This window comes from Chinchilla lanigera, unplaced genomic scaffold (assembly GCF_000276665.1).
Source record: "Chinchilla lanigera isolate Chin_1 unplaced genomic scaffold, ChiLan1.0 scaffold00023, whole genome shotgun sequence".
NCBI lineage: Eukaryota > Metazoa > Chordata > Mammalia > Rodentia > Chinchillidae > Chinchilla > Chinchilla lanigera.
This window is the reverse complement of record NW_004955424.1, coordinates 6,658,185-6,685,296: the sequence shown is the minus strand read 5'-3', so window position 1 is coordinate 6,685,296 and position 27,112 is coordinate 6,658,185. Positions and strand designations below refer to the sequence as shown.

Sequence of the window (27,112 nt, the reverse complement as noted above, 5' to 3'; positions counted from 1 at the left end):
TCAGCCACCTACATTTGGAGATTCCCTAGAACTCTGACCTTTACCTCACTAGATTCACAGTGAAAATATCTCTTTTATTAAAATCTCATGTTCACATTCTATACATCCGGTTCTGTACCTCTGGTACTTTCAGTGCCTCCTCTGAACTCCAGACCAGTCTGGAGAGCTCTATTCATCATAACAATTTAGTTTCCTTTGTCAAACATAGCCTTCTTCTTCTTGTATTTTTCTTAAACGTCACTTTCTGATGTAACCAAGCTAGAAACTTTGTCCTCTTAGGCACTCCATTCTTATGTTCTCCTTGAAATGCTACGAATTTCACTCCCTTTACAACTCTTAACTGAGTCCTCCCATCTTCTTCACTGCCATCGGTTGATTCTGGCTGTTATTTTTGGTCTACATCCCTGGGACAACTTCCTATCTGGCTGCCCTGCAGTCATTCCTACTGACTTCAACCCTCTCTCAGATTCCATATTGTTGGCAAGGTCCGGCCCTGCCAAAGTGCAAACCAGCTATTACTTACCAGGAAATCTGTCTTCTCCATAAACTTTAAAGTGCTCAGAATGATATCAAATCACTTTGGTAAGTCCCCATAAACATCACCTATGTCCTTCTCCTTTTACACCCTTTTTATTCTATGTTCTACCGTAATAAAGTGTTTAACATTCATCAGATGTATAATCACTGTTTAGTTCACATGTTGCCCTTCATGGTGATTCCTCTGCCAGAACTTCCATTCCCCTTATATGCCTAACTTTGTACTCAGCCTCACAATGGTAGCTTATTTTTTGGAACCTTCCTTAATTCTGCCAATCACTAGACCATTATCCTCTCTATGTTACTATTGTGCTTTATGCATATTAATCTTAAACATATTATTCTGCTTCAAGTTTCTGTGTCTCTAATATGCCTGAGAAGAACAGAGATTGCTGTCATTCATACCTTCTTCAGTACTCTTATAAAAACATAGAAGAAATATTTACTGAATAGATGCTTAAATGAATAAGTCAACTATTTGATTCTCGTGACTATCTAGTTTATCCATCTTGATATCTTCTCTGCTCTGTGGATTGTTATTATCCACCATATCAAATTCTCCACAGCAGTTATGTCATGGTTTTTTAAACATTTATGAATTTCCAATGATCATCCATTATCTTTCTTTTGGAGTTAACCCTTTAGAGCTGTTTTCCAGCATTGCACAAAGAACCTATATTATTGAAAGTAACATCAACAGATGTGCACCAAAATCCAGAGTTATTTTTCTTTCTTTCTTTTTCATTTATTTGCCCAATACATTGAATACTTGGCATGCATTTTGACAGTTCAAAAATTACATAAGCTGAGCAATTTAGATCTAGCTTACAAATCGATTTTGTATTTAGTTTTATTACCCTGTATGTAATTATCATAGATTTCATGTTCTTAATTAGTTTTGTTTTTATTTATTTTTGAGACAGAGTCTTGCCTTGTAGTTCAGGCTGGCCTTGAATTCATGGAGATCTTCCTGCCTCAGCCTCCAGAGTGCTGGGATTACAGGCATGTACCAGTACACCCAGCTCTTTGTTAGTTTTAACTCTACTCTGTTTAATTTTTCTATTGTTTGCAGTAAATAATTCAGCAAAATTTTCAGAGATTCTTGGTTGATACACTTTCTTAACCCTTTGGTATCTGAGAATGTCTTCCAGTTGTCTTCATCACAAGTACTAACTTGGCATGGTGTTACCATTCCTGTTCAAAATTATTTTCCCTTAAAACTCTGAAGACATTGTTCCCCTGTCTTCTGGCATTTAGAATTGCAAGAAAAAAATCTCAGGTCACACTGACTTTTGTCCCTTTATATGTAACCTGATTTCTTGGTCTGGATACTTGCAAAAGTTTTTCTTTACTCATGAAATCAAACGAGGATCTATCTAGCTGTTGTTTCCTTCTCATTAAAATTTAAAGATACCTTGTGAGCCTTCTTCATTTGCAAGCATATTTCATTCTCCAACTCTGGATAGTTTTCTTCAACTACTTCCTTAATTACTGTTTCAGCTTTATTGCTTTGTGCTCTGGTTCCGGTATTCCTATTACACGTAGATTCTCCCTCCTTGAGAGGCCCTCTACATTTCTCTTTTTCTCTTCTTTGTTCATTTTAATTTCTTTGGCCTTTTCCTCTGCATTTTGTGAGAATTCCTCTTGTCATTTACTTCAGCAATTTTATTTTGTGACCGGTCCTGCTTCCTTGCTTCCTTCAAATGGAAGGCTATAATCTCTTCCACGTGGTCATACACCACCTGCTATATAATAAGCCCTTACATGGACACTGAACTCTTTTATAGGACATTCATCACTTTCCAGGTGATTATTGTAGAACAGTACATCCATATCAAGAGGAGGTATTTTCTCAATTATTTAGCTCTATTCCTTTCTTCTGATCTGTGTGGTCTTAGGACCTTTGGAATGACTCTATACAATGTGGTTTTCTCAAGCATAGAAGTTGAAGAACTTGAGCTCACTATTATAGCCCATGCTGGCTCTGATCTTGCGGCAATCCTACCCTCTCAGTCTCCCAAGTGCTGGGATTACAGGCTTATGCCAGGCATGGCTTTCACTCCTTTTTTTTCTACCTCATATAAGCAAAGCTTTAACTGAGAATTTCCAAGTCTCTTAAATATGAAGAGGAAATAATTTTGTTTCTAACACCTGACCCATTTAATTTTGAGAAACTGAAGCCATTCAATTGAGCATTGTATTTTATGTGCTTCCCAAAGTGTTTTATATTTATTAATATACCTGAATCTTCTAACATTACTGTGAAAGAATAATAGCCTAAATTTATAGAACTAGGACACTTAAGGCTAGCAAAATGCTATGTGCAATGGTTATATTATGACCAAATAGCAGAGAGGCCTAAATGCTAGTTTATGATGCTCAAGGCAATGCTCTTTCAACAATGCAAGTAAGATATTCGGGATCCCTTTGAAGAAATTCTATTCACGTATACAATATTAACTAAAGTCCATACTTTATTCATATTTCCCTTTTTTGGGTGCAGGGCCCCATTTAGGATATCATGTCTGTGACAGTTTGTCAGGCTTACCTCCTTTTCCCTGTGACAGTTTGTCAGGCTTTCCTTGTTTCTGATGACCTTGATAGTCTCAAGGGGTACTGGTCACATATTTTGCAGAATATAGCTTGATTGGGACTTGTATTTTTTTCTCATGATTAGAGTGGCTTTCTGGAAGATCACAGGGGTTAATGCCATTCTTCTCACATCTTATCAAGGGTATGTGCTACCAACATGGTTAACGCTAGTGATGGTATCATCTGACTTAGCTATTGTTTATCAGATTTCTTCTTTGTAAAGTCACTTTTCTCTCCTTTCTACTCTTGGGAAACAAGTCACTATGCACAGCACATCCTTAAAGAGTAGGGCTTATCAATAGAAATCATTTGGAATTCTGCACAGACTTGTATACTCCCATTTATTCATTCATCCATCCACTTGTTCACGTCAGTGTGAACTCGTGGATATTTATTACATGGTTTAGGCTATAAATCCAGTCCCACTTTACATCATTGCTCAAATTGTTCTGCTGCCAATCAACCTGGGGTTCTTTTGCTCAGTTCAGATGGAAATCGTGACTTGGTGAAGTGCAGCTGCCAGCAGCACTGATGGCACCAGGTGATGCTGGATCCCTACAGTTGACGCGGCCAGCTGCTTGCTGGTTACTGCTGCGGGCTTTCACTGTCCAATGCCAGCTTGTTCTGGACACTGTAGACTGACTCTACTGAGTGCTTGTATCTGCTGCTGGTCTTTGTTGGCTGCTGGTCTCTGGAGTTCCGTGGTGTTAACAGCTCTGGCTTTTTTGTTTTTTGTTTTTTTTTTGTCTTTCTTTAAATGAGTGAACTGGGAACTTCAGCATTAGAACTCAGCTCTAGGGATCAACAATCCCTTAAATCACTTTTTCTTTCAAAGAACATTCAAGTCTGAAATTCATCCATGACACTGAATGTATACTCATACCAGGCCACTACATGATGATAATTCTTACACAGATGATCATAGGTCACTATTTCTTCTCCATCTTCCTTTTTTTAGGGATTTGTTTGTAATCAGCATAAAATCCTGCTTATTTCATACTGAACAACCTGCAAAGTTCAGTAAGAATGAGCCATTCTCCAGACAGGTATTACACCAGTTAGGATACTCCCTCTCTACACAGTTCCCACACATTGCGACATGGCTGACCTGGCACTATCTCTAGCATGTTTGAGAGGACTAAACTTCCCAAAATCCAGAGTTTGAAAGAGAACATGACATTCTCATTAAGCAAAAAGGATATTTTTCAAGCACTGCTATGTTTCTTGATAAGCAATTAACACATTGCACATTATTCCTGTGAGACACAAGTCATTTCTTTCCCATCTTCATTTGCCTACTTAAAAATGGACAGCAAAGGATAGATGAGTTTATGCTCAAGGTGTATGCATTTCCCATGTGGCCAATGAACTAATTTCCCTTTCATATTTCTGGAATATTGATACAATTATTCTTTCATCAGACATGAAATTTGAGTGTATAACCAGTTTGTGGAAATCACCTAGTAATTTATTAGGTTGATAACAGCAATTAAGTCACAATTGCTTCTGAGAAATATAAATTGACTTTCCACTTTAAATGGATAATTTAACATTCCAAACCACAGCTGTAGAGTATAACTAATTTCTGGAATAAGAGGTTTGTTTCTTCTATTATGAAGCTTTACAAAGTTCAACCATTGATAATCCAGTAACTAATTATTCAATTGCTGTGTTATTCAGGTTGTGACATTTGTTCATTTTTCCCCCTTGGCAGTATAACTTTTACCTACTTATAAATGTCATGAGACAAAGTATTTTAGACAGAATTATAGCAGCAGTTCCATAGCTTTTTATCCAATTAAAGTATAAAAATCATCTTACCTTGGAGATTATATAAAAACAGGCAGGATGTTATTAGGGCAATAGGACATTTTTACTGACCCTAGTTTAATCAAAGCTTAAGAGATTTCCATATTTTTGTAGAATTTTTTCCTGTGGTACTGCTACTAGCAAAATCCTCTGTATTTATGTGCACACAGCCAGAAACTGTCTACTTGTTTAGGTTATAAGGGATGGAAATTTTAAAGTTCATTTTTTTAGATGAATCATAGTCCAGACTTAGAGTGGATGTTGGGCAGTGATAGGACTTGTGCCCCTCAGCTGCTCTCCCTCCTACTAAAAGCAGAATTACCATCATGACAGTTATATGTCCCCACACCAGAAATATCAAGTTCAGTGAGCCCCAGCAAATATCAATACAGAGCAAATATCAACACGGACATAACTGAAGGGCCATCCACACATATTCATTGGCAATATTAGTTTCACTGTTTTCTATTCACTGGGCTCCAAAAGCCTTTTGACAAAAGTTTAAGAAAAATTATTCTCAATCGTAAGAAAAGCATCTTATTTGGTGACATCTTATACACACACATACGTACACCCACATGCATACTATTAGAAATGCATGGTAATGTCAGACAAGAGTCAAATGAGAAGTCTGGATAATAAGTGACAGGTAATTTGTAAGAGGAGTTAAGAGAGAGAGAGGGCCTTATATGCAAGGGACTTGAATGAATTGAAGATGTTCTCTGAGTAAGATCAACATGTGCCTCAGAGGAGTATGAGTGAGGAAGGAACTGTAATATTCAGTGGAGGAGAATACTGACATAGTCAGTGAAATATGCATGAAGTGTACTGGTTGGGGTAATGTAGTTAGAGTGCACCTCGGCTGCAGTCAAGGATTGATGAGTGGAGTTCTAGGAGATAAAGTATGAGTGGCAGAAAGTTGTGTCAGCATGCTGAGAGTCTTGAAGATCAGGGATCTTAAATGCAAAGTGAATGGAACTGAAGACATATTTTTAGGCTATTTTATTAAAACAAGATCCTAATTCTGAAGGTTGGATTAAAAATGCACCCATTGCTTTGCTTCATTATGAGTTCTGACATATTTCTCAAAAGAAATATGGTGCACATGGAATTGAAGAGCTACCAAGTAACATTCTATCGTGTATACATCGTCATAGATAATGATCTAACATAGGTCTTGAGATGCCATGGAAGATTTAGGGTACTATGGGGTACTATGGTTGAGCAGGAGTTTAAGAATTGTATGTTAGGAATAATTTTGTTGTATAAGTTTCTCTTTCATGAGCAGAAGATGGCAAAAGCCTGGGTTGAGATACTGGGCAAAACAAGGACTAGGAGCCAGAGGTTGATCACCTTACTGGTAAGATCAGTGAGGAACTGGGAGTGTGACTGGAGAAGTACAAGGAGAACCTCAGTGCAGCAAAAGAGAAGCACGAGCCTCCTAGGTCAGGAAATGGATGGAAGGTTAGAGTGAGGATCCACAGAGGTTAAAGAGGATGAACAGGCTAGGAAAGGCGATCCAATCGACAGTGTGGCAGTTCAAGGGGAATGACTATTTTTTTCATCAAAAGTGTAAAATCCATTCCTCTTTATTAAACTCTCTAAAGACATAATTTGATTAAACGTATTTTGGATACTCAATCACCAATCAATTAAATGCATTTTGGACACTTGTTAATCAATCTATAATACAAAGCTAAGGATTATCAACCTTGCCATGATTTATGGTGATTGGTGGCAAACTAAAGTCCTTGTCAGAGCCTGAGAATGTGCTTTGGAAATGCCACAACACTCAGCAGCACACACAGATGACAGTGTCAGTGAAGATGAAACTGGATTTCGTTTTCTTTTACTGTGCAGTGGGAAGAGCCCAGCGCTGAACTCTCTCTCCAGTGAGATTTTTACCTTTGCTAAATACCTGAGCCTTCCAAATATCAGTGTGTCCTCTAAAACAAAACTACTGTGGGCTTGGGTGGAATTCTCTTTTTAAAAAATTGCAACAGCTAAGGATAAAAATGTTCTCTTTAATTATAAAGTCATTATCTTTGTCATGTATTTCCAATTAAAATGAGCTGTTTAATTAAAACTAGTATCTTAAGTATGTAAGTAGAAAAATTAGTTTATTTTTAAGCATTTCCCTGAGAACAAAGAGCAAGCTGTCAATAAAATAACGTGCAATTTAAAATTAAGGCAAACCTGAAATAGTGATGAGAGTTGCCTGCAGTTTAATGAAAAATAGGTGATTAACGCTCAATATAGCAATAAAGGAGAGAGGAGACAAGCTGCTTTCTGTCCCTTATGCTGTACCCAGTCTACCAGGATTAGGGAGGTGCTAATCTTATCATTGTACTGCAATTGCCCACCCTTAATCCCAGCATCTTTAATCTTAGCATTGAACTATAAATCAATTACATGTTCTAGATTCAGCGTCCTCCAAAAAAGTCCCATCTAAAAGTGCATGAAGGTTTGGAGGGGCATCTAGATATAACACCTATCCAGTAAAATTCCAAGGTAAAGCAAAGTATAAAACTAAAATATTCAAAGTAAGTAGATTAGGTGGTGATAGGAAAAAAAGGCCCTCCACTGTAGTGAAATTGTATGTATATTGTTGCATATTCCTGAAAAACATTCAGAACAATTAAAGGAGAAATAGCTTTTCATGGAGCAAGTGCTGTTATTTAGTTTTTTTGTTTTCATTGTTTCATTTTCTTTATTGGAATGACATTCTCTTAAAAGAATGACTTTTAGTAATGTTTTTGAGGTTTTGAAAAAGTGAAAGTGAAAGATTGCATAAGGGCATATTGACATTTATTTTTCAGCTTGTTTGCTTCAAAATACTTATACTGGAAGCAAGTGGAGAGATTTTGGTGTAAGAGAGAACAGCACAATTTTTTATTTTTCTTAGTTGCTGCTTGGAACTATGAAAGCAGTGAAAATCCAAGACATTTATTTTGTAGGGTTCTCACACAAACAACAACAACAAAAATAGCACAAGTATTTCTCATACTGCTGGCATTTACTCTTTTATACTTATAAAATTAGATTTGAAAAAACAAATTATTTGATCAGTCCTTATTTTGTATTATCAAATTGCTTCCTTTGACATTTTGAAAATTCTGCATACATTTGAGATGACTGAGCTATTCTCTTAATGGTTTAACTAATGTTGAAAGCCTGGAAATCTATGGATGATAGAGAAGATTTTATTGTCCACTCTTTAACTAGCAATTTCTTGACTACTAAAGGAAAAAAAAAAAAGCATCACCTTCCTCAGCTGTGCATTAAAGGTTTTAGAAACTTAATGTGCTTAAAACACCACTCAGGTGACTCTGACACTGAAGCCTTTCTACTGACTTCATTGTAACTGAAAATGTTACTTTTAGAACCACATTTTACCATCACATTTTACCAAGTAAGCCAAACTGTCTCAGTGACTGAGGGCACAAAGATAAAAGCTTAGCTTTAAAGTGGCTAATTCCTAGCTAGAGAAGGATCAAACTATACTTTTGTTTTCCTTATTGGTAAAAAAAAAAAAAAAAAGGCTTATAGCACCTGCTGACCAATTTGAAACAGACATATGAGCTTAAAAGTGGGCTAAAGAACACTTTGTGATCTTTCCTTCCTAGTTGTTTATTATTTTCAATGCCTTCCCAAAGTAAGAAAGAATCTTGAACTGTAGCTCCTTCAGTTTCTGACTTGGGAAGTGGTTTTTGCCTTAATTCTGGCACTAGTAACTGGTGTCACCCAGGCAGCAAGACATATGCGGGAAAGGGTGTTGTGCACTGATTAATACCATAGGTTGGAGCCAGAGGGGGTGCGTCCCAATTGCAGCTCTGCTTTGGCAATGAATGTGTACTTGGACGATTATTCATCTCCCTTAGAACATTTTTCTGCTGAACATAATGGACCTCAGTGTATTTCTTTGTATTTTGTGATTGGTATTACATTTTCCAACTGGATATACCTTATATATATGAAAGCAATTAATTTTACATATCAAAAGAAGAGGCCATATCCCTTCTGATGTACAAATACTTATAATTAACTTCCTACCAGACTTCCTCACTTAAAAGAATCACAAATACTTTACCTGCTCTACTTCAGCCCACTTTTTAAGGAGTCATCAATTTTTTTAAAGGCTAAGAGTAAATACTCTCAGCTTTGTGTTCCAGTCTTCTAAATGTTGAACTCTGTCACTGTCCTGCAAAAGCAATCACAAACAATAAATAGACAAATGGCCCTGTGTTATAATAAAGCTACACAGTAGCAGACTGACTCCTCAAAAAAACAGTTCCTTTACACCTGCACCATTGACGTTGACTCTATAGAAATCTGTGCTCTGTCTTTGAGTCCCTCTTCCTCATTTCTTAGCCCTCATGTTTCTCTAAATCTTGCTGGACTGACATTCTCCGTGCTTTTCCAACCTAAGCCCCTCGGTGCTCACAACCGCAGTTCTGATTTGTATGCTTCTTGGCTCTCTTGTGGGAACTGAAGGCTTAGTAATTGTCCTACCTTCAGCTTCTTAAGTTCACTTACCCCGGCTACCACAGGAGACTCTCTGTAGCCAAACAAGGAATGTGTGGGGCTTTTGAGAATTCTTCTTTGCCGAAAGGCATGTGTTCAAACAGGAAGCTTCTTAGCAGCATATGAGTGTCCTCAGGACCAGGTTGTTCTCTCCTCTACCTTTATCTCCTCCTATTTCTGTCCATTTAGGTACCGGGAGAAGCAGACTCCAAAATAGATGATGTTCAATGTGTAAGGAAGAATTGGCTGTAAAAGATAAAGTGGGAGAGAACTAACAGATGTAGACTGAGGGTACCTTTTCACTACTGCGCAGGTCTAACTCCTGCGCAAGGAAAGCAGGAAAGAGAGGCTTGGGGAGAAGCGCCTCAGCACAGCTCTGAGAATCAGCATTAGGCGGTGGGGGTGTCCACTTCAGTAACAGAGTTTGCCTGTCATAGGTGTTCTCCTTGGGTAAGTGACAGTGCAGTTCTCAGGTAGGTGGCTGTGCCCACCTCAGACCAAATGTGGCTGCCATGTAAAACTTCATGGTTTCCAGGTGCTGCAGGGAGAGGTGGTCAGCTAATGTAGCTTTAAGTTTCTCTTCCAGTTGGGGCATTTCCATGGCACTGGATGCATGGCTGTGCCTTAGCACCTCTGTTTCAGTAGATCTCCTGTAACATTTTCTCATACACCATGGCATATTTCCCCTCCAGGTGTGACCTTCTCCTTTCTGCTCTTGGCTTTGTTTATGCACTGCTTTCCTCTCTCCAGGTCTCAGCTGAGGAGACTCCTCCTTTACAGAGACTTCTCTAACCACCTCCCAGCTGTACCAATGTGCTGCCGCTCAGCCCTTTTGTACTATCAGCAACATGTTTTTCAATTGCAGTTGATTGTATATGCTTTTGGTGTTTGATTAGTCAGCCTCTTGAAAAGAGTATTCTTGATGATGTGCCCTAAACACCTAATATGACAGGTACCAATTTGTTGAATGAATGGTAAGCTCTCAGTCATCCGCTTGAAGCAGCAGCTGACATAAAAGAAGACAGTACACCAGATGACACTTAAACTTCTCATATTTGGTTCAACAGAATTTCATAGGTTTTTCAAAGCAAGAGTATATCTATGCAATTATGATTTACTAGTCTCATCCCCACTGAATATGTGTAGTAACCTCATACAATAGAAGCAACTCTGGGCTTGAAGTCAAAAGAGTTACATTCAAATCCTGGTCTTTTCATTGCTAGCTGAATGGCTGGGGCAACACTTCTGAATCATTTCTGCTCAATAAACTGGAGATAATTATAACAAGGACGCAGAATTATGGATCCATCAGACCATATGTGATACATTTAGCTTCTTGCTGTGTCAGGTATCTCTCCACTTCTTCCCTTTGTATCAGAGTCTGCATCAAACTAACTGAATTGTACTGAAATTTTAGATCCTGTAACTCTATTTGCAAAGAATGAAGAATAGGAGAATTTAAAGGCAGTCTTCTAGTAACTATTGTATTTGTGGTAAGTAAAGGTAAATGCATTGTTCTGAGAAGTAGTTTTAAATGACATGTTTTCCTGAATTATTTCAGATCAAAAATTATATACAGGTCAACATCAGAGAAAACAAGAGATCTATTATGTCAGGCTGCAGGGAGAGCTACAACAGTGACTTAGTTGCAGAAATGGGTAGTAGCTCCTTCGCCTGGAGTAATTTATTATAACTGTCTCTTTAGGGATATGCATTTTAATTGCCACCCCATGAACTGTAAGGATGAAAAACACTAATTTTATTTTATTTTTTTTTTGGTTTTTCTCCGGTACCAGGAACCGAACTCACGACCTTGCGCTTGCCAGGCAGGCGCTCTGCCGCTGAGCTAAATCCCCAGCCCGAAAAACACTAATTTTAAAATTAAACTTGTTAATTAAAAACATGTAAAAATAACAAAGCTCAGAATATTGTGCAAGTCAGATAAAGACTGAAAATAGAACAAAAAATTAAAGTAAATTTAAAAATTTAAATGATTCAGTAGTCCATGCAGCCCACAATTTTAAAATAACAATGTAAAATAGATCTAAGAGATTAAAATGATAAAAAGGTGAAATGAGCCTTAAAATGCAAAAAAAAGAGTTGATTTTAAAACATAAGGTCTGGCCAGGCGTGGTGGCACATGACTATGAGACCAGCACTTGGGAGGTTGAGGCAGGAGGATCTTTAAAAATTCAAGGCCAACCTGGGCTACAAAGTGAGCTCAAGGCCAGCCTGAACTGCATAGCAAAATCCTGTCTCAAAAAGACAAACCAAAAAAAAAAAAAGGTAACGTCTGGAAACTGTAAAAAATGGCACAAGGTAGAGACCACTGGGATTGTGTCAGGCAACATGACGTGGAATTTATTGTTTCTGGGTGCAGGCAGATAGAGGGTGAAAAGTCTGTCTTTAGGGAAGGAAGAGAAGCAGACCTTTTTATAGGGTTTGAAGGAAGGCAATGGACATTAGGCAGGAGGAGTCTAGTAAACCTCAGTGGTCAAAGTTCTCTGGATGTGTTGTGCCTCAGCAGGCAAAGTCTTTGAGGTTAAAGGTATGAATGCTTGCCAGGTATGAATGTTCAGAAGTCCACGTGTTTGGAAGATTCCCTGCTCCACTTTGTCTCTTTTAAAACATCCTGGCTTTGAGCTAAGAACAGTGCCTCTGCTGGCAGACAGGTTGAGTATTGGAAAAGTTATGTCTGGAAGGAGCCTTACAGAAACACCATAGAATCTTCTCATGGGACTAAATCTTTTCCCTAAAGGGAAAGACAGGAAGCCTTGGACTTGCCATTTCACTGTTTGCTTTGTCACTTATTGCCCATGTCCAGTATTCCATCAGGGACCAGATAGTGTAGTTTTGATTGAGGATAAGGCCGAAGACGAGATTGGCCTGGAGGAGGCAAGTGGGAGAAGATGTACGGAAAAGTGAGACCTGCTGGACTGATGCAAAGATGTGAAATATATGGCCATGTGCTGTTCCCAGTGACTGCATGCTGATCTGAAAACTGCTGAGCTTATTGGGAAATACAATTGGCCTAGACACTTCTTCTTTTAACCACTCCCAAATATTGCAGCAGCAAATGGGTCTTCTTCACTGAACTTTGACTTCTGTTCTTTGGTTATGTCTTGCTCAGGGTTCATCTTTAGGGATTGATTTCCCCTCTTTAGGTACTATAGGTAGCTCTTTCTAGTTTCTGAGCCTCTAGCTTTGCTCAGTACAACTTTTTATTCTTTCATTTGCCCGAGATCTTTCCAGTTATATGAACATATTCACATATAGAAACACATGTACCCACCTTCTTCCACTCATACAATTTGTACCCAACCATTCACAGACTCAGAGATACACACACACACAGATATGCAACCCACTGTGATCCCACATACATACATGTGCACATATAGACCAACTCAGGCCCACATTGCCTCCTCTAGCCATGCTTACCACCTCTCCCCACCCCTCCTTAGAATCACAGACACAAACGCAATCCGTACCCCATCCCATATGCACAGGGTGGCCTGCACGCACCCAGGCATGTGCAGCCCCACAGGCATGGCCCTTTCCCTCAGTGCCCTTCTCTCTTCTGAGTGGCTTCTCCCTGCTCATCTTTAGCATCTGTCCCTGAAATGCTTCCCTTCTGCACCACAGATACAGATTAGAATGTTATAAATTCATTGTTTCCTTCCGTGGGAGATTTTCTTAAAGCTTTTCCCTTGTGACCTATAAGTAATGAATAATTCTATTAGAAATGTGATAGATAGTGTAACTTTTATGTGAAATTTGTCAAGTTCAGTGTCTCCAGCATTTGCTTTCATGGCAGCCCCTAGCAGTGGCAGGTAGGAGCTCAGTCGGCTGGCACTACAAGTCCTCCCTTGTCACAGTTCCCAAGATGTGTTCCCTGGGTCCTATAGGTAATATATGCCTTATATAGTGGCTTTCTCTATGCCTGAATAGGCTTGGGAAATACGATAGTGAACTGACCCCTTCAATGGAGAACTCCCCAAAGTATGTCATAAGATAATTTGCTCTGTGCCATGCAGTATTTCCAAAACATATTTGACCACAGACTCCTAATTTTTTCTTTGAAACATTGTATCTCTATGCTCAGTGTACCATAGAAAATAACTTCCAAACAGCAGTCTAATGACTGTTGTCCATTTTCCTCTGTGTTATGGAGAAACTGTTTTGCAATTACCCTTATTGTAAAGTTCAAATTCACCTCATCATTTTTCCTTCAAATTGGTACCTTTTATATATTTAGTAAAAAAATATAATAAAGATCTACCCTAGAGCCAATCTATGATTCTGTTGAGCCTCCTGAAACCATAAAGCAGAACACATCACTTTCATTTTGGCTTTCTGCAAAATAAGCCCTTAAAAATCAAGTATCTTTGTAGGCAAGACAGTCTGATTATATTTTGGTCAGGTATTTCCTTAATTATGGTTTCAGCTCTTAATTTCTTGATTAAGAAAACATATAATACATTAGTAGAGCAGCAGGAGAGAGAGAGACAGAGAGACAGAGACAGAAAGAAACAGAGACAGAAGCAGAAACAGAGACAGAGGCAGAGACAGGGAGTTGGAGCAGAGACAGAGATGGAAAGTGACAAGGAGAGAGACAGAGAGGGAGAATATGAATTTTTTTATTTATTTATTCATGCATTTAGTTTTGAGACAGGGTCTTGCTATGTAGTCCAGCCAGGGCTTGGACTCACAATGTAGGCCAGGCTGGTCTCAAACTCATGGCAATCCTCTTGCCTCAGCCTCCCCGTTGCTGGGGTGACAAGCATGAGCTACTACCCCCAGTTGAGAATATGAATTTAAATGAACCCCACAGGAGGAGACATTGCAGACAGAGTGCAGTACAGAGGCGGGGAGGAGAACAGGAGTATCTGCGTTCTTCTCTCAGACTTCCTTTGGATCTTTCACCTATAATGATGGACCCCATGTAACCATCCACTGTACTGAGGCCTTCCCATGATTCTTTGGTAATGTTCAGACATTTATGCCCAATATCATGGCACAAGGGATAAATTCCAAGTAGGACACCATATACAAACACTCTTTTGTCATTGCCTTTCCAAGATGTTAACAGAGAGCAAATGTGAAGATGGTCATCATGCCAAAGGCTGCCGCGCAGTGTTTCTCTCCTGTTTGCAAGGCTTCGTGCCTCGGCATTCTAAACCGAAGACTTGATCATTTAGTGATTTCCTAGTAAATCCACGATTGTGGTGAATTCCACACTTAGTCTGTGTTCAGTTTTTGCCCTTTCCTTTCAAAGTTACAACCTGCTTATGCTTATCCCTCAAGAACTCCATAACCTTGTGCACTAATGTGTAGCTTTCTGCTTTGGAGATTTGCATTTTAATAAAGCTCTGAATCAGAATCGGAGCCACAGAAGCTCTCAGCCTAACCTTCAGCAAATACTCTAGGATACTTTGGAGGGCTAGAGTAACTCTTCCCGGAGCACATAGCTGGGCTTCCTCTGTAATAACTGCGCAGTGATTTTTTACTACATTAGACTGAAGAGCCATAAAACGTCATTTTTGGTCCCTGTTCTGTTTTCCGTACTACCCACATGGTAGGTCCATAGGAGCACCTTGGCTGACTTCAGTGGTGTAAGTATGTACTCTTATCATTTTTCTTATTATACTGTATTTATTGATATGGTATCTTGTGATTTTTAATAGCATTTTGAAATGTGTTATGACTATTTAGGGAATGAAGGAGATGGAACATGACAGTAATGGCATGGAAATTGTACTTAGGCCGCCAGGGCTGAAAGCCCCTTTGCCCCATCATCAGCCCCCTGTTTCCTAGACCTCTGAATGTGCATTTCCAATGAGAATGAACACCCTGCCTCCTGCCACAGGTCCTTCCACTTTGTTTAATGTTGCTGGAATGATCTTCCTTGCTTGGAGCAACAGTGGGATCCCACAGCAACTAGCTTCCGGCAGTGTCCGCCTCACTTCTCCCTCGCCCAGCTAATTATCACAGATCATCTTACTCTTTGTTCTCTCTGCTTCCTGTGAGTTCTCCAGGCTCTGCTCCCATCTCTCTGATTATAATTTCAATCTTCCTTCTTACTCTCCTCCTTCTGCTTGCCCTGGGAAATTGACACTAACAAAGCCCTCTTTGTTCTGCTCCTCTTACTCCGTTCACCTTACTCCTGTCTCAATCTGTACTTTGTGTTCAAACACACTTCGCAATTCCTGAATTCCTACAAGGCTTCAAAATCTCGTCAATTCTGGGTGCATATTTCCGTCCAGCTCTCAAGACTCCTATCCACAAGCTTCCAGGCTCCTCAGACTTAGTAGGGGCAAAACTGAGCTCACAGTCTTGGTGAAATCTTTCTTCCAGGAAACATCACTATTTTCCCCATTAAATAGGCTCCTTTAGAACACATTCATCCCTCTATCAAAACAGTGACCCTTCACTTCCATAAATCTCATGTGCATTCTCACATACATACACATTAGGAATGCTTTTCCATAAAACTAGTTTTACATAAATTACTTCTATTTTTTGTTTTTTCTTCCTGTACTGGGAATCGAACTCATGACCTTGCGCTTGCCAGGCAGGCGCTGTGCCACTGAGCTAAATCCCCAGCCCCAGTTTTTACATATATTACTTCTTAGTGGAAAATTAACCTGTATTGAATACACTTATTGAATGCCAGTTACCCTCCTTTCCAAAGACACCCCTCCCCATGATTACTTTTCAAGAAGCGGATGTTCTGTGTACAAAGGTCACAGTTAATGCACACTTAAATTGTTGATTAAATGTCATCTTTTATTCTAAGAGCATCCCATAATCCCCCCAAGTGCTATACTGAAATATGCTTTGCTTGAGGGCTGTGTATTTTTAAAATATCAAACCAGTGTCACAATCTCATTTGAAAATACCTCTGACTTCAGATAGCCTTTGCCAAGAACACGTTCTTCAAACAAGATGTACTGTTTCCAACCTGGAGATTACATTCCGGGCAACGCTATCTCACAAAAGTTAATACTTTCTCAAGGCCGTTACAGAATTTGTCTCAGGAGCCATTCTCTCCTCGGAGGGAGTTGCAGGGAGTCTTATCCCGGCTTTGGGTGTTTCTGGGTTTGAAATCAGGCTGCAAAGGCAGCCTGCTCTACCCCGCTCATCGCTTCGCTGTCATCCCTGCAGAATAAGATTATCCTGGACCCCATGACGTTCAGCGAGGCCCGGTTCCGGCCGTCGCTGGAGGAGAGGCTGGAGAGTATCATCAGCGGCGCGGCGCTCATGGCAGACTCGTCGTGCACGCGTGACGACCGGCGCGAGCGGATCGTGGCCGAGTGCAACGCCGTGCGGCAGGCGCTGCAGGACCTGCTCAGCGAGTACATGAATAATGTAAGTCCTGGGCTCTCAGCTCGCCCTCGTCTCGGTGGCTTCCCTTCCAAGATCGCGTGGCTGTTATGGAAGTATGTGTAGCTGGGAAAGAGGACAGGTGTTCCCGGTAGAGCGCCAGGTGGAGCGCATGATCCGCATGGAGACAGCCTGCGTCCTGATTTCATTTCGGAATGCGTATTTCCCATGGGAAGTGTGGATGGAGAGTATAATTTTAGGAAAACTTTCACTTTGTACTTGAGCGATTTCTTCTGGGTCGTTTTAGTGGCTGCAGGATTTCAAGTGGTACCAGCAGCTGATCGATGGAAGCAGGGGAGGATATGCCAAGTTCTGTTTCACAGAGCGCTTGCAAAGCTAATCTGCCACCCTGAAAAGGTATTAATAAAGCTAAGAGGTTTTAAAATGTTTGGACAGTTACGGTGGAATTCTAGCGCAGTGAAATTTAGAGGAGCTTTGTTGACTCGTTGTGCAAGTAGCATTGCTTGTAAGAGTGCGTTTGAGTTTTCAAGTAACTATTAGTGGCATTTAGTTGTATTGTGGCACAGACAATAGCCCCCTCTCCAGTTGTCATAAAATGTGACAGTTTTGTGTACCTGTACACTGCAAGGAGATGAAAGACCCGAGTTTACGGTTGTGTTGACTGACTGCATTCGTCGCATTGTGGTAATGCCCAGAACTTGCCGCAGCCACTGATCTGGAGTTTCCCCTGTCCTCAGTCCTGGGTTTGACATCATTCAGTATAACCTGGACAAAATGTAGATGAAGTCAGGTCTGAATATTATATGTTGAAGACACGTCTGATGGTGTTGTCAGGTAGGTAAAAGGAACACTGAAGGTCTGCTCACAGCCTTTGAAATCCAACATGAATGTTGTTAGAACACACTGAGGCAGGGCTCCCTTGGCAGAACATATTGTAAAATTAGAGCACACCGAGACTAGGCTGAGGCAAACCTGGCTTCCAAGGCCTCCCCAGTCTCATCATAATATGTGCAGCTTGTTGACAGGCAGTGCAGGGATCAAATGTGGAGTCCATGTGAGCACTGACTGTATTCCTTCTGCCTCACTGGCCAGAGAACTTCATTCAGAAAACAAAACGATAGTTAACGAGAAAACCTTACAGACTAAAAAGCAAAATCTGTTTCCTTGAGCATTCAGATGCTTTGATTTTGGAAGACTTGTCCATTTTCAGCAAGCAAATAAGGTATGGACGCATCATAACGTGCCTGGCTGGGACTTCTCTGTAGGACCCTCGGTGGCCAGCACATTCTGTGATTGATTTGTGGATGTTACCTAGGGTTCAGTTAAAAATATTGATCACCAGCATCCCACACCCTGAGCAAAAGTTTTGAGTAGAGAAGGTTTGCCAAAAAAGAATAATAAAATTATGGATTCTGTTTGTTGTTATTTTAACAGAACAGCAAAGGGCTAATTACTTGTCTGTGAAATTTGGTTTTATAGAAAGGCACGCTGGTGTTTCTATCAGTGAACTATTGACAAAGAGAACAGTAGAAACGACAGACATAATGATGGTTAAGATCTCAATATAAATAAATATATGCTATGAATGAAAATCACTGACTGTAATTAAAGAACAGTCGATGGAGATGTAACATATAATTTTCAGTTCAGTGTTCAAAATACTGTCAGATAGAATTTTTTTTCAGTATAAATTCACACAGGTCAGCAGCAGAGCTGATGGATTTTTATATTTTATTGACTCCAGGCTTTTGTTTCATGTTCAGAAACTTATGGCATGGGAATGTTTTGTACTTTTATTGAAATCTTGCTTTATTCTGACATGGTTAGAGAGAACACTTAGAAGTGTATAGTGTGTAAATTTCAAAGTGTACAAATTCTGTTCACATCAAGTTACCAGGATTAAAGCCTGAAACAATACAGATCCTATTTGACTTTTATATAAACCATAGAAAATTTAGTTGAACTTCACATATTTTTGAAGATTTCAAGGTAGAATTGCATTCACCTACACTTCCCCACAATCCCATTCCAGTGTACTTATTTCTAATGCCAAAAATCAATCTGTATTATTTTTATAGGATATATTTTATAGGATGTATATTAATAAAAACACCTCACAATTCATGCCTTGCCTGAAAATTCTGTTGTAATGCACAGTAACTAGTAGATTAGTCATTCCTGCACTGCTGTATATTTCTTGTTTTTCTTTTTTCAATTTTGCAAGCTTTAGAAATAAAGACATTATGAAATTATTGCCCTGCAGGTTTTCATCTTAATGTGCTAGGCCTAATATCATTAGGCTAAAGAAATCATTAAACTGAAACAATTTTTAAAATGACATAACTGGCATTTCTGAATTAAAAAAAAACCTGATTGGTCCCAAATGAACATTCAACTCGTAATATTCCCTTGTAGCCAAAGCTGTTCTAAAACCATTTATATGCCAAGTGGCATGGAATAAAGGAAGATGGAAATCACAGAGAATTTCTTTGGAGAAAGCACTCTTCCTTGGATACGGGCTATGGTTTGGCCACATGAGTGATACTGAAGGTAGGATGTCAGTTGTGAGTTAGATATTGCTACAAACGTGTATCATTTGAAGAGGTAACAAAAGTTATAGACTTCACAGAAAGTATGGGATGATTAAAAAATAACTTGGATGAAAAGATACCTGTGGTGCAAATTAGAGCCCTAGAGCATGGCAGTGGTACAAAAATTGTTGGAATGGCCTTAGCAAAAGCTTGAGTAGCCTTTTCTTTCAAGTTCCAGAATAGTCCCCCTTACATAGAACACCATTACTGTACATATGTGGAGACCAATGGGTATAGATGCTTTCTCAAAAGAATGTAAAGCAGGGTTACACCATCAGTAACCCTGTTAACCCAGAGTGGTTAACGCCATCAGTAACCTAGAGCGGTTGCTAGTATACCACTATGAATATGTTCAACTATTCTAAATTATAATGGACACTTAAAATACCCTCGTAAACTTGTAATTTTATAGAGTTTGGTTTGAGGCAGTAAAATCTTGTCTTATGAAAAAATTTTACAAGTGACCCATGATAGGGTATAATTAAATACAGTATTTTATTGAAAAAGATTTTGTGATGGATCCATACTTAGAATATTTTATTTGTTCATCAAATGTGCACTGTACTGGACATTGTCTTAGGCCTCTGCATATACAGAAGTGAGCAAAATGAAATTTTCTCTGCCTCTGTGAAGGTTACAGAGGAGAGAGATAACAAATGCATAAGGAATTTTAGCAAGAGTTACTTGAGGTGGTGATGAGTACAAAGGAGGATGGGAAACCCATGAGGGAGGGAATGTGAGAGCTGCTCTAAGAGAAGATGGCCTGGGAAGAGGAGAAGATGATGTCAAAGACCTTTTGGAGGTGAGGGGACAGAGGGCACTTGGGTTGGAAGGAACTTAAAAGCATTTGAAGACAGGGCATTCTTATGAGCAGTTGCCAGGCACGTCTGAGCTTCCCTGAGAGACCAGAGTGGCTGCTGTGAGTACAGGGTAGTAGGAGGTAGAATTTGCTGGATGATGGGGCACCAGTCTGTGCAGGACCACACATACCATGGTACAAAATCTAACTTTTAATCTCATGGAATGGGAAGAAGGCCTTTGGAAAGTGTTGGACAGAAAATGACATGATTCAGGTCTTGAAAACACACTGTAGAAGTCCGAAGCAGAGGAAATGGGACAGTGAAAGAAGCCGTGAGACCTAGAATAATTCAGGAGACAGTAGTCTGTGGGTCAGTGGGTAGAAATAGCAGTAGAATAGTTTCCAAATTCTGTGTATACATTGGTTTACAATGTAACCAGTGAAAAGAGTGTGTCTGCCTTATGAACACAGTAGAGTCATTGAGCGTTGTTAGTGACAGTTGATGTCCTATCAGTTGCTACTAACAGGATGTCTTCATTTGGTTTGGGTTGCACAGAAAATTATGATTTACCCAGATAGATACACAGTTTTAAACAGCTCACTTGGTGATGTCTGGATATTCTGTGAGACAGATTGCATTTGAAAGGGTAGTTAAGTAGAAAAATTTTGTCCAATGTTGTATCATCCCAAATGTGTAAGTATGGTTCACATTCTTATAAATATAAAAGTCTGGAAAATATAGTACTTTTTCCAAATACTAAACTATAATGCAGAACTCTAAGAAGAAAATTAGCACTTACTCTCAGTACTAAAACTATAAAGGCAAAGTGACAAGGAAAAGCATAAACGCATTACTTCTCCAAGCACAATTCACTGTTAGGCTTTGATGAGAATATGTGATGAGTATATGGGCCTGGACCTTAGTGTGGATTGTGGTGTTATACACAATATGATCTAATTTTATATGCATAGCCTCTGCGTAGCTCTACAGGTTTTAAAAGAGCAATGGAGACCTACAGTTTTCTTTAAACAATCATAGTGTTACTGTTCAGCTGTTTAGAAAACGATAGCAAAGGTCCTGCTGGTCTAAGGTACTGACTTGCTGGTCTTCACTAAATTAGAATAAAACATGTTGCTTTTGAATTGTGTTTTTAAAAAATAATTAAAATTGTCTATTTTAAAAAACAATTTGGATTCAACTTTTTGCAAGCTTCTGAAAAGTGTAAAGCACAAAGATAATACCCAGGAAATATGCACAGACAAGTACACTAATGTGGGAAAGATAACCACTTCTTACAAGTGCCTGAGGCATTATTGTCATAGCTTTTCCTTCAGTTGGAACTTAATGTAAAGGTGGCTAGGGATGCAGCCCCCTTCTGAAGGCCTGAGGACTGAATGAAATCTATAAAGGTCCTTGGCAGCCTTCTGTAAGGCCTACACCACAACAGCACTCTAACAGACTGTTCCTCATCATCCTATACTGTGTGTTGTAGGTGAAGTGATATTCAAAGACGCGGAACTTCAGTAAATAGTGGTTTTTATGCTACTTTTTAAATAATAAAAAGAAATACCTGCTCATTTTAAAGGTAAATAAAAAGAAAGAAAAAATAATAATCTCATCCACTATAAATCATTGGAATGGCCTATTCTCACACACACACACATACACACACACACACACACACACACACATCTTGTTTTTTTTAAAAGAACTCATTGGAAATGATGTTTTGTAATCTATTTACCCGCTATATTGTGATACATTACCATATCAATAAACATTCTCTTACATTATGTTTATTGGCTCCATAGCATTTCATTGTATGAGTACATAATAACTGATTTAGAAGCAATTCATTTTGAATATAGTTTTTGACAAGAGGCTTGAAAAATTAAGTAGGGGAGGCTGTTCAAATGGACACTGTAGAGTCCTGATTTAGACCCATAGCCTGGCTATGGAACACATTGGGAGAGGAATGAAGATATAGCTTTACAGTTTATGTGGCTTAAGGGATCTGTGAAGTCTTTTGTTCTATAAAACTTTTGTACATAAAGATAACTGTGAGACTCCATTTAAAATTATCTTACGTGTACTTTTTCTAGATTTTACTGACTTTATGTATAAATTTTATATTTATTCATCAGAATGTCTCTGACTTCACTGTATATAATACTAAATGGAAGAGCCTGGATAAACCAATGGACAAGTTCAAATTTTGGGTTGCAGAGAGGGTCCCAGAGGAGTATTGAAAGCTTCTGAGAGGAGCTCATCTGAAAGACAACTTTGCTGGAGGAGCTGTTACCCTGTTGTTACCCATTGTTAGGTAATTGCTAGGAATTGTTAGCCATCCCCACATATAGGATGGCGGTAATGAGTGTGTGTTGGGGAGGGTAATTGAGAAGATGTTACCTTTCAAGAAGAAGGCTAATTGTTGATCTGACATAAAATTTGTTTTTGGAACTATCTAAGCCTTTTCTTTATTCTCATGAATATGTGCAAAAAGAATAGAAATCACGTATGTCATTTTGGCTAATTATACGTGTTTCTATTAAAAGATTATCTTTAAAATAGAATTGAGGAGTTGAGGGTAGAGCTCAGTGGCAGAGGGATTATTAACACACACAACACCCTAGGATTGATCCCAAACTCTGGAAGAAGAAAAGTAGTATAGAAGGTAGTATTGAAATCACTGGTGTGCTTTGCCTGTCCTTCCACAGAGTGGTCCTCCATTCTAATGGGAAACTAAGTGTTGCCCCAGGGTGATCTCTATCTTTCATGCAGTGGAAAGATTCCTAACATCCCAAAGTGCCACACTAGAAGGTGGTAAGGAGAAGGTTTTCCTTGCCTTTTATTTGTCTGCATCTTTTCCATCTCTGCCTTCAGATATGACCAGTACTCTCATTTGTATTAATTTTGAACTCTAAGTCCATCTGTGCAGTTATGCTTCTCACATAAGACTTTTGCTTCCACAAAGAAAGAGTTTTTCATTCATTGTAGTTGGCAATTTTTACTCAAGCATTCATTAAAAAGTACAGTTAGGTTACCAACTCTTTTCTTTGAACATAAAATTGTCCTTTGAATGTATTCTTCCAAAACTGTGTAGTTGTGGTGGAAATCTGATATTGCTTTAGACACTCATCATTGAATTATGGTATTTGCTCTCTGGTTTGCCTGCATTTCCAGGCAGTTTTCAATGTAACTCCCAGATGTGCCCTGAAACTCTAATAGGGAAACATAACCTTTTAAATGTTTTCTGGACATCCTCCTTTTATTATTGTTTTCTTTTCCTAATGGCATTTGACTGTGTTTGCTGCAACAGGATTTCAGAAAGCCATAGGGCTTGTAGGTGGCACTAACTCAGACATAGGTGGTGAGAGAACATCAACCATGCTAGAGGACATATTTCCCCAGTGAGAATAATAAGTAAAAGAGAGATTGTGCCAGACAATCTCCCACCAAGGTTGTGTGCACAGGTTCTGAGAGGCTCCAAGAGGGAAAGCAGCCCCACATGTTGTTGGTTGGCGTTCAGTTGACCTGGACACAATACTCAACATAGCTATTGAGAAAAGACATAGATAACACCCAGCCCTGTGGGAACATGGAACCTCTCCTTGTAGCTTGAACTAAGTGTACTACAACTTTCCAATTTTCACAGGCCCTTTGAAACTTCTGCCATACTATACATTTTACCATTCATTGTTATCAGCTGATGTTACAGTTAAACAATTCACAGGATTCCAGGATAGATAGAATAAATGAGATTTAATTCATTTTAGTTAATATGCCTCATATGTCGAGGCCCATGCAGCTCTCGAAGTTCCCGGAGAGAAGGATGGTAAGAGGATGGAGAAATAAAGATAAGAGACAAAGCTGAGGTCAGCTGAAGCCCTCTCTCCAAATGGGAGGAAAAGAACTGCTCAACCACCACAGCAGGTTCATTTATACATTTGGCAGGTTGGTGTCACATGACACCCCTTTGCCTAGCAACCAATTACTTGGATTGTCTTGGTGCTTGGTGTTCTCTGGACTGAAGCAGCTTGTTCATGTGACTTGCTCAGGTGCTCTTTGTTCTCAGACTGGCATTGTGTCACCTGTATGTGTGATCAATTTCCAGCTTCAGTGGATCCCTACACTCATACACTATCTCCTTGGCAAGAAGAGCCTTTTATTCTTGACCCTCAGTGCATATTGCCTCTCCATTGTGGATAGTTTAGCAGAGGTAACAAATTTGTACTTTGCAGGCATCTTTACTTTGGTTCAACTCCCACCTTTTATCATTTGTAAATTATGTGATCTTAAGCAAGAACACCTTAAGTATCTTGGCTGCAAAATGGCAAAACCAGGATACTCTATGTGGGTATACTTGGAGGATAAATGAAGTATGACAGTAAGAGAAATAGGAGTTCTTCTCAATACAAGTATCTCTTTATTCTGTTTTCTTAGCCTTGAACAAAAGCTATCTATACAGAGGTCTTTTGGAGATAGGAGCTGGATAGGAAAAGAAAGAGAGTTTTCTTGTCTATATCTGGAACAGATCTGAGAGTCCTGCCCTGGCCCCTGAGAGCCTAGAGGCTATCTGATTATCTGGCTGTGATATTCTATCTCAAGGAAACCTGCAAGGGAAAACAATTATTATTATTATCATTATTATCACTGTTATTATTATTAATTTCCAAATCCAAGAAAGTATACAATGAGAATTTTTATAAAATTTAAACATTTTTAGACAACTTGGAAGAAAGTGACCAAGCCTAGCAGCCCTGGGAAACTAGAGGGTAAATAAAAGAAGAAACAGATCTCTCAATTCTTCAGTTGAGTGCAGAGGTTGGATTCAATAACCTGATAAGCTTCTCTGAGTTAGGAGATGAGCTGTGCTCCTTTTATTGTCCCTTATGCTTCTTCTGGAGATCAGTTAGCGGGAATATCTCCAGTTCCTTAGATCAGGGAGATGGACTGAAAGTTCTTGTGTGTATGGAGAAATTCCTAGTACAGTACAGTAAAATCCTTTCCTATAGCTCTAAAATGTGATTCCATAGGCCTTGGGTCTTAGGGTTAGAAGTGAGATTAATGGGCAAAGATTAGAAGCTATGTTTATTTTGAACCTAAGTTTCCATTGAATGGTTCAGAGTGGTCAAATAGGGCTTTCACTCTAGAAATTAATGAACTCTATGATAGATTGAAAGACCAGTCAAAAGGCATTTCCTTTTATTGATATCTACTCAAAGTTAATAATCAAAACATATGGCATAGTGTGGACATATGCACAATTAGTAAACGTGACATATACTGGCCAAAGATCTCTTGAGAAAGATTTTGGGGAAATGGTATTAGCATCAAGGTGAGGCTCCGTGTCTTAATTCTATACTGAAACAAGTCTGAGTAATGAAAGTCAGAAATGAGACTTCACCATTGACTTCTTCATAAAGGAAACACAATATAGAGCCAGCAATACTTTCATATCCTTCCTCTGACCCCTGCCCTTAACTTTCTCTTTACTTTCCACCCTTGCCTTCCTTCTTTCTATCTACTATATACCTGGTAAAATTCTTAAGCATTCTTTTGAGTGCATGTATCAACTCACAGATGTGAAAGGGAATTGCTAAGATGTAAGAAATGACAAGAGACTAAAAATCAAGAAGAAGGCCTGTGGTTTCTCACAGTCTAAATGTGCATTTCAAATGGAGCATGTGTGCACAGAGTAATATACAAAGTCTGAGACGAAGAAGCATGGCCACTCAGATCAGAGACTTCAGTATCTGCACTAACTCCCAGATGACCACAGCATTAAAGCATAATCTAAGAAAATAAAACTTCCCTACACCTAGCAAAAATGGGAATATTTGCTATCCTGGCCTTTACAGAGCAGGAAAGAAAGCACTGACTTTCTTCAAGAACTTCTCACCACAAGCCAACAGCTATTCTGTATCAGGAATAGAGACTATACTCACGCATGAATAAAGTTTATCCCGAATTTATTTTAAAGGCTCTCTGGGCGGTGAGTTGTCAGATACCTGGTGGAAGCAAAGATTAATGCCCTCCAGATGTACCTATTGAAAATCTAGATCTCAAAGAATTTCTGAAAGTGAAGTCACAAAGAACAGAAGGTGACATTCCAGAATCACTAAAAACAAAGTCAAGCAAGCTGCCACAAATGAGAGTTGGCAGAAATATCCAATTCTATGTTAGACGTACAAGCCCTGCCAGTTTGCAATGATTAGGTACAGGTTATAAAATATTTTGAAGAAAGCGAAAAGAACGTTGGAAGTGTGATGAAAGAGACTGTCGACCTGACGGGGCAGACTTAGCACGCAGGTCTGAAGTGTTGTGGCCAAATATGACCAGCTCACCTGATGGGGTATAAGCAGAAGTGTCATGGCTCCCTTAAGCCTAAACTAATAAAAAAGAAGAAAACATGGTAACTGAGAGGGTCCAGCCTTCAGTTTTCAGAGCGGTGCTATGTTTTTTCTTTGTTGCTGGATGCTTCTTAGCAGCTCCAAATATAGCTGTAAATCCACTTATCTACTTACTTTTTAGTGAGAGAAAAAAGCAAGAGAACTGATACAGAATTTCAAAACAAGATGATAGGAAATTAACAAGGATCATTACATTGCATACTGTTATCTTCAAAGTAGCTGCTCAGATTTCCAGATATAGGCATGCAAAACTGATCAAACAATATAAGCACTAATGGTTCTTTTCAATGAACTAATAGAAATTAGTAGTACAATTATCTTAGCTATCTTGTTCATATACACATTTTTTTTCACTTTTGAGGAATGGATAAAAAAGACATGGTCTTTTTATACAATGGAGTACTACTCAGCTACAAAAAAGATAAACTTGAGGCTTTTATAAGTAAATGGATGAAACAAGAGGCTACACTCATAAGGGAAATAAATCAAACCCTCATGT

At 39.1% G+C, this 27,112-nt stretch overlaps 1 protein-coding gene across 2 annotated transcripts in view; it reads left to right on the top strand.

The window, feature by feature from the left end:
• The window catches only part of Ctnna2 (catenin (cadherin-associated protein), alpha 2), a 1,070,661-nt gene that overhangs the window by 370,534 nt on the left and 673,015 nt on the right, over positions 1-27,112 (top strand). For both annotated transcript variants that reach the window (XM_005385453.2, XM_005385454.2), the window contains exon 7: positions 16,630-16,833. In XM_005385453.2, the coding sequence (XP_005385510.1) occupies positions 16,630-16,833 (204 nt within the window). The remainder of the gene's footprint in view (positions 1-16,629; positions 16,834-27,112) is intronic.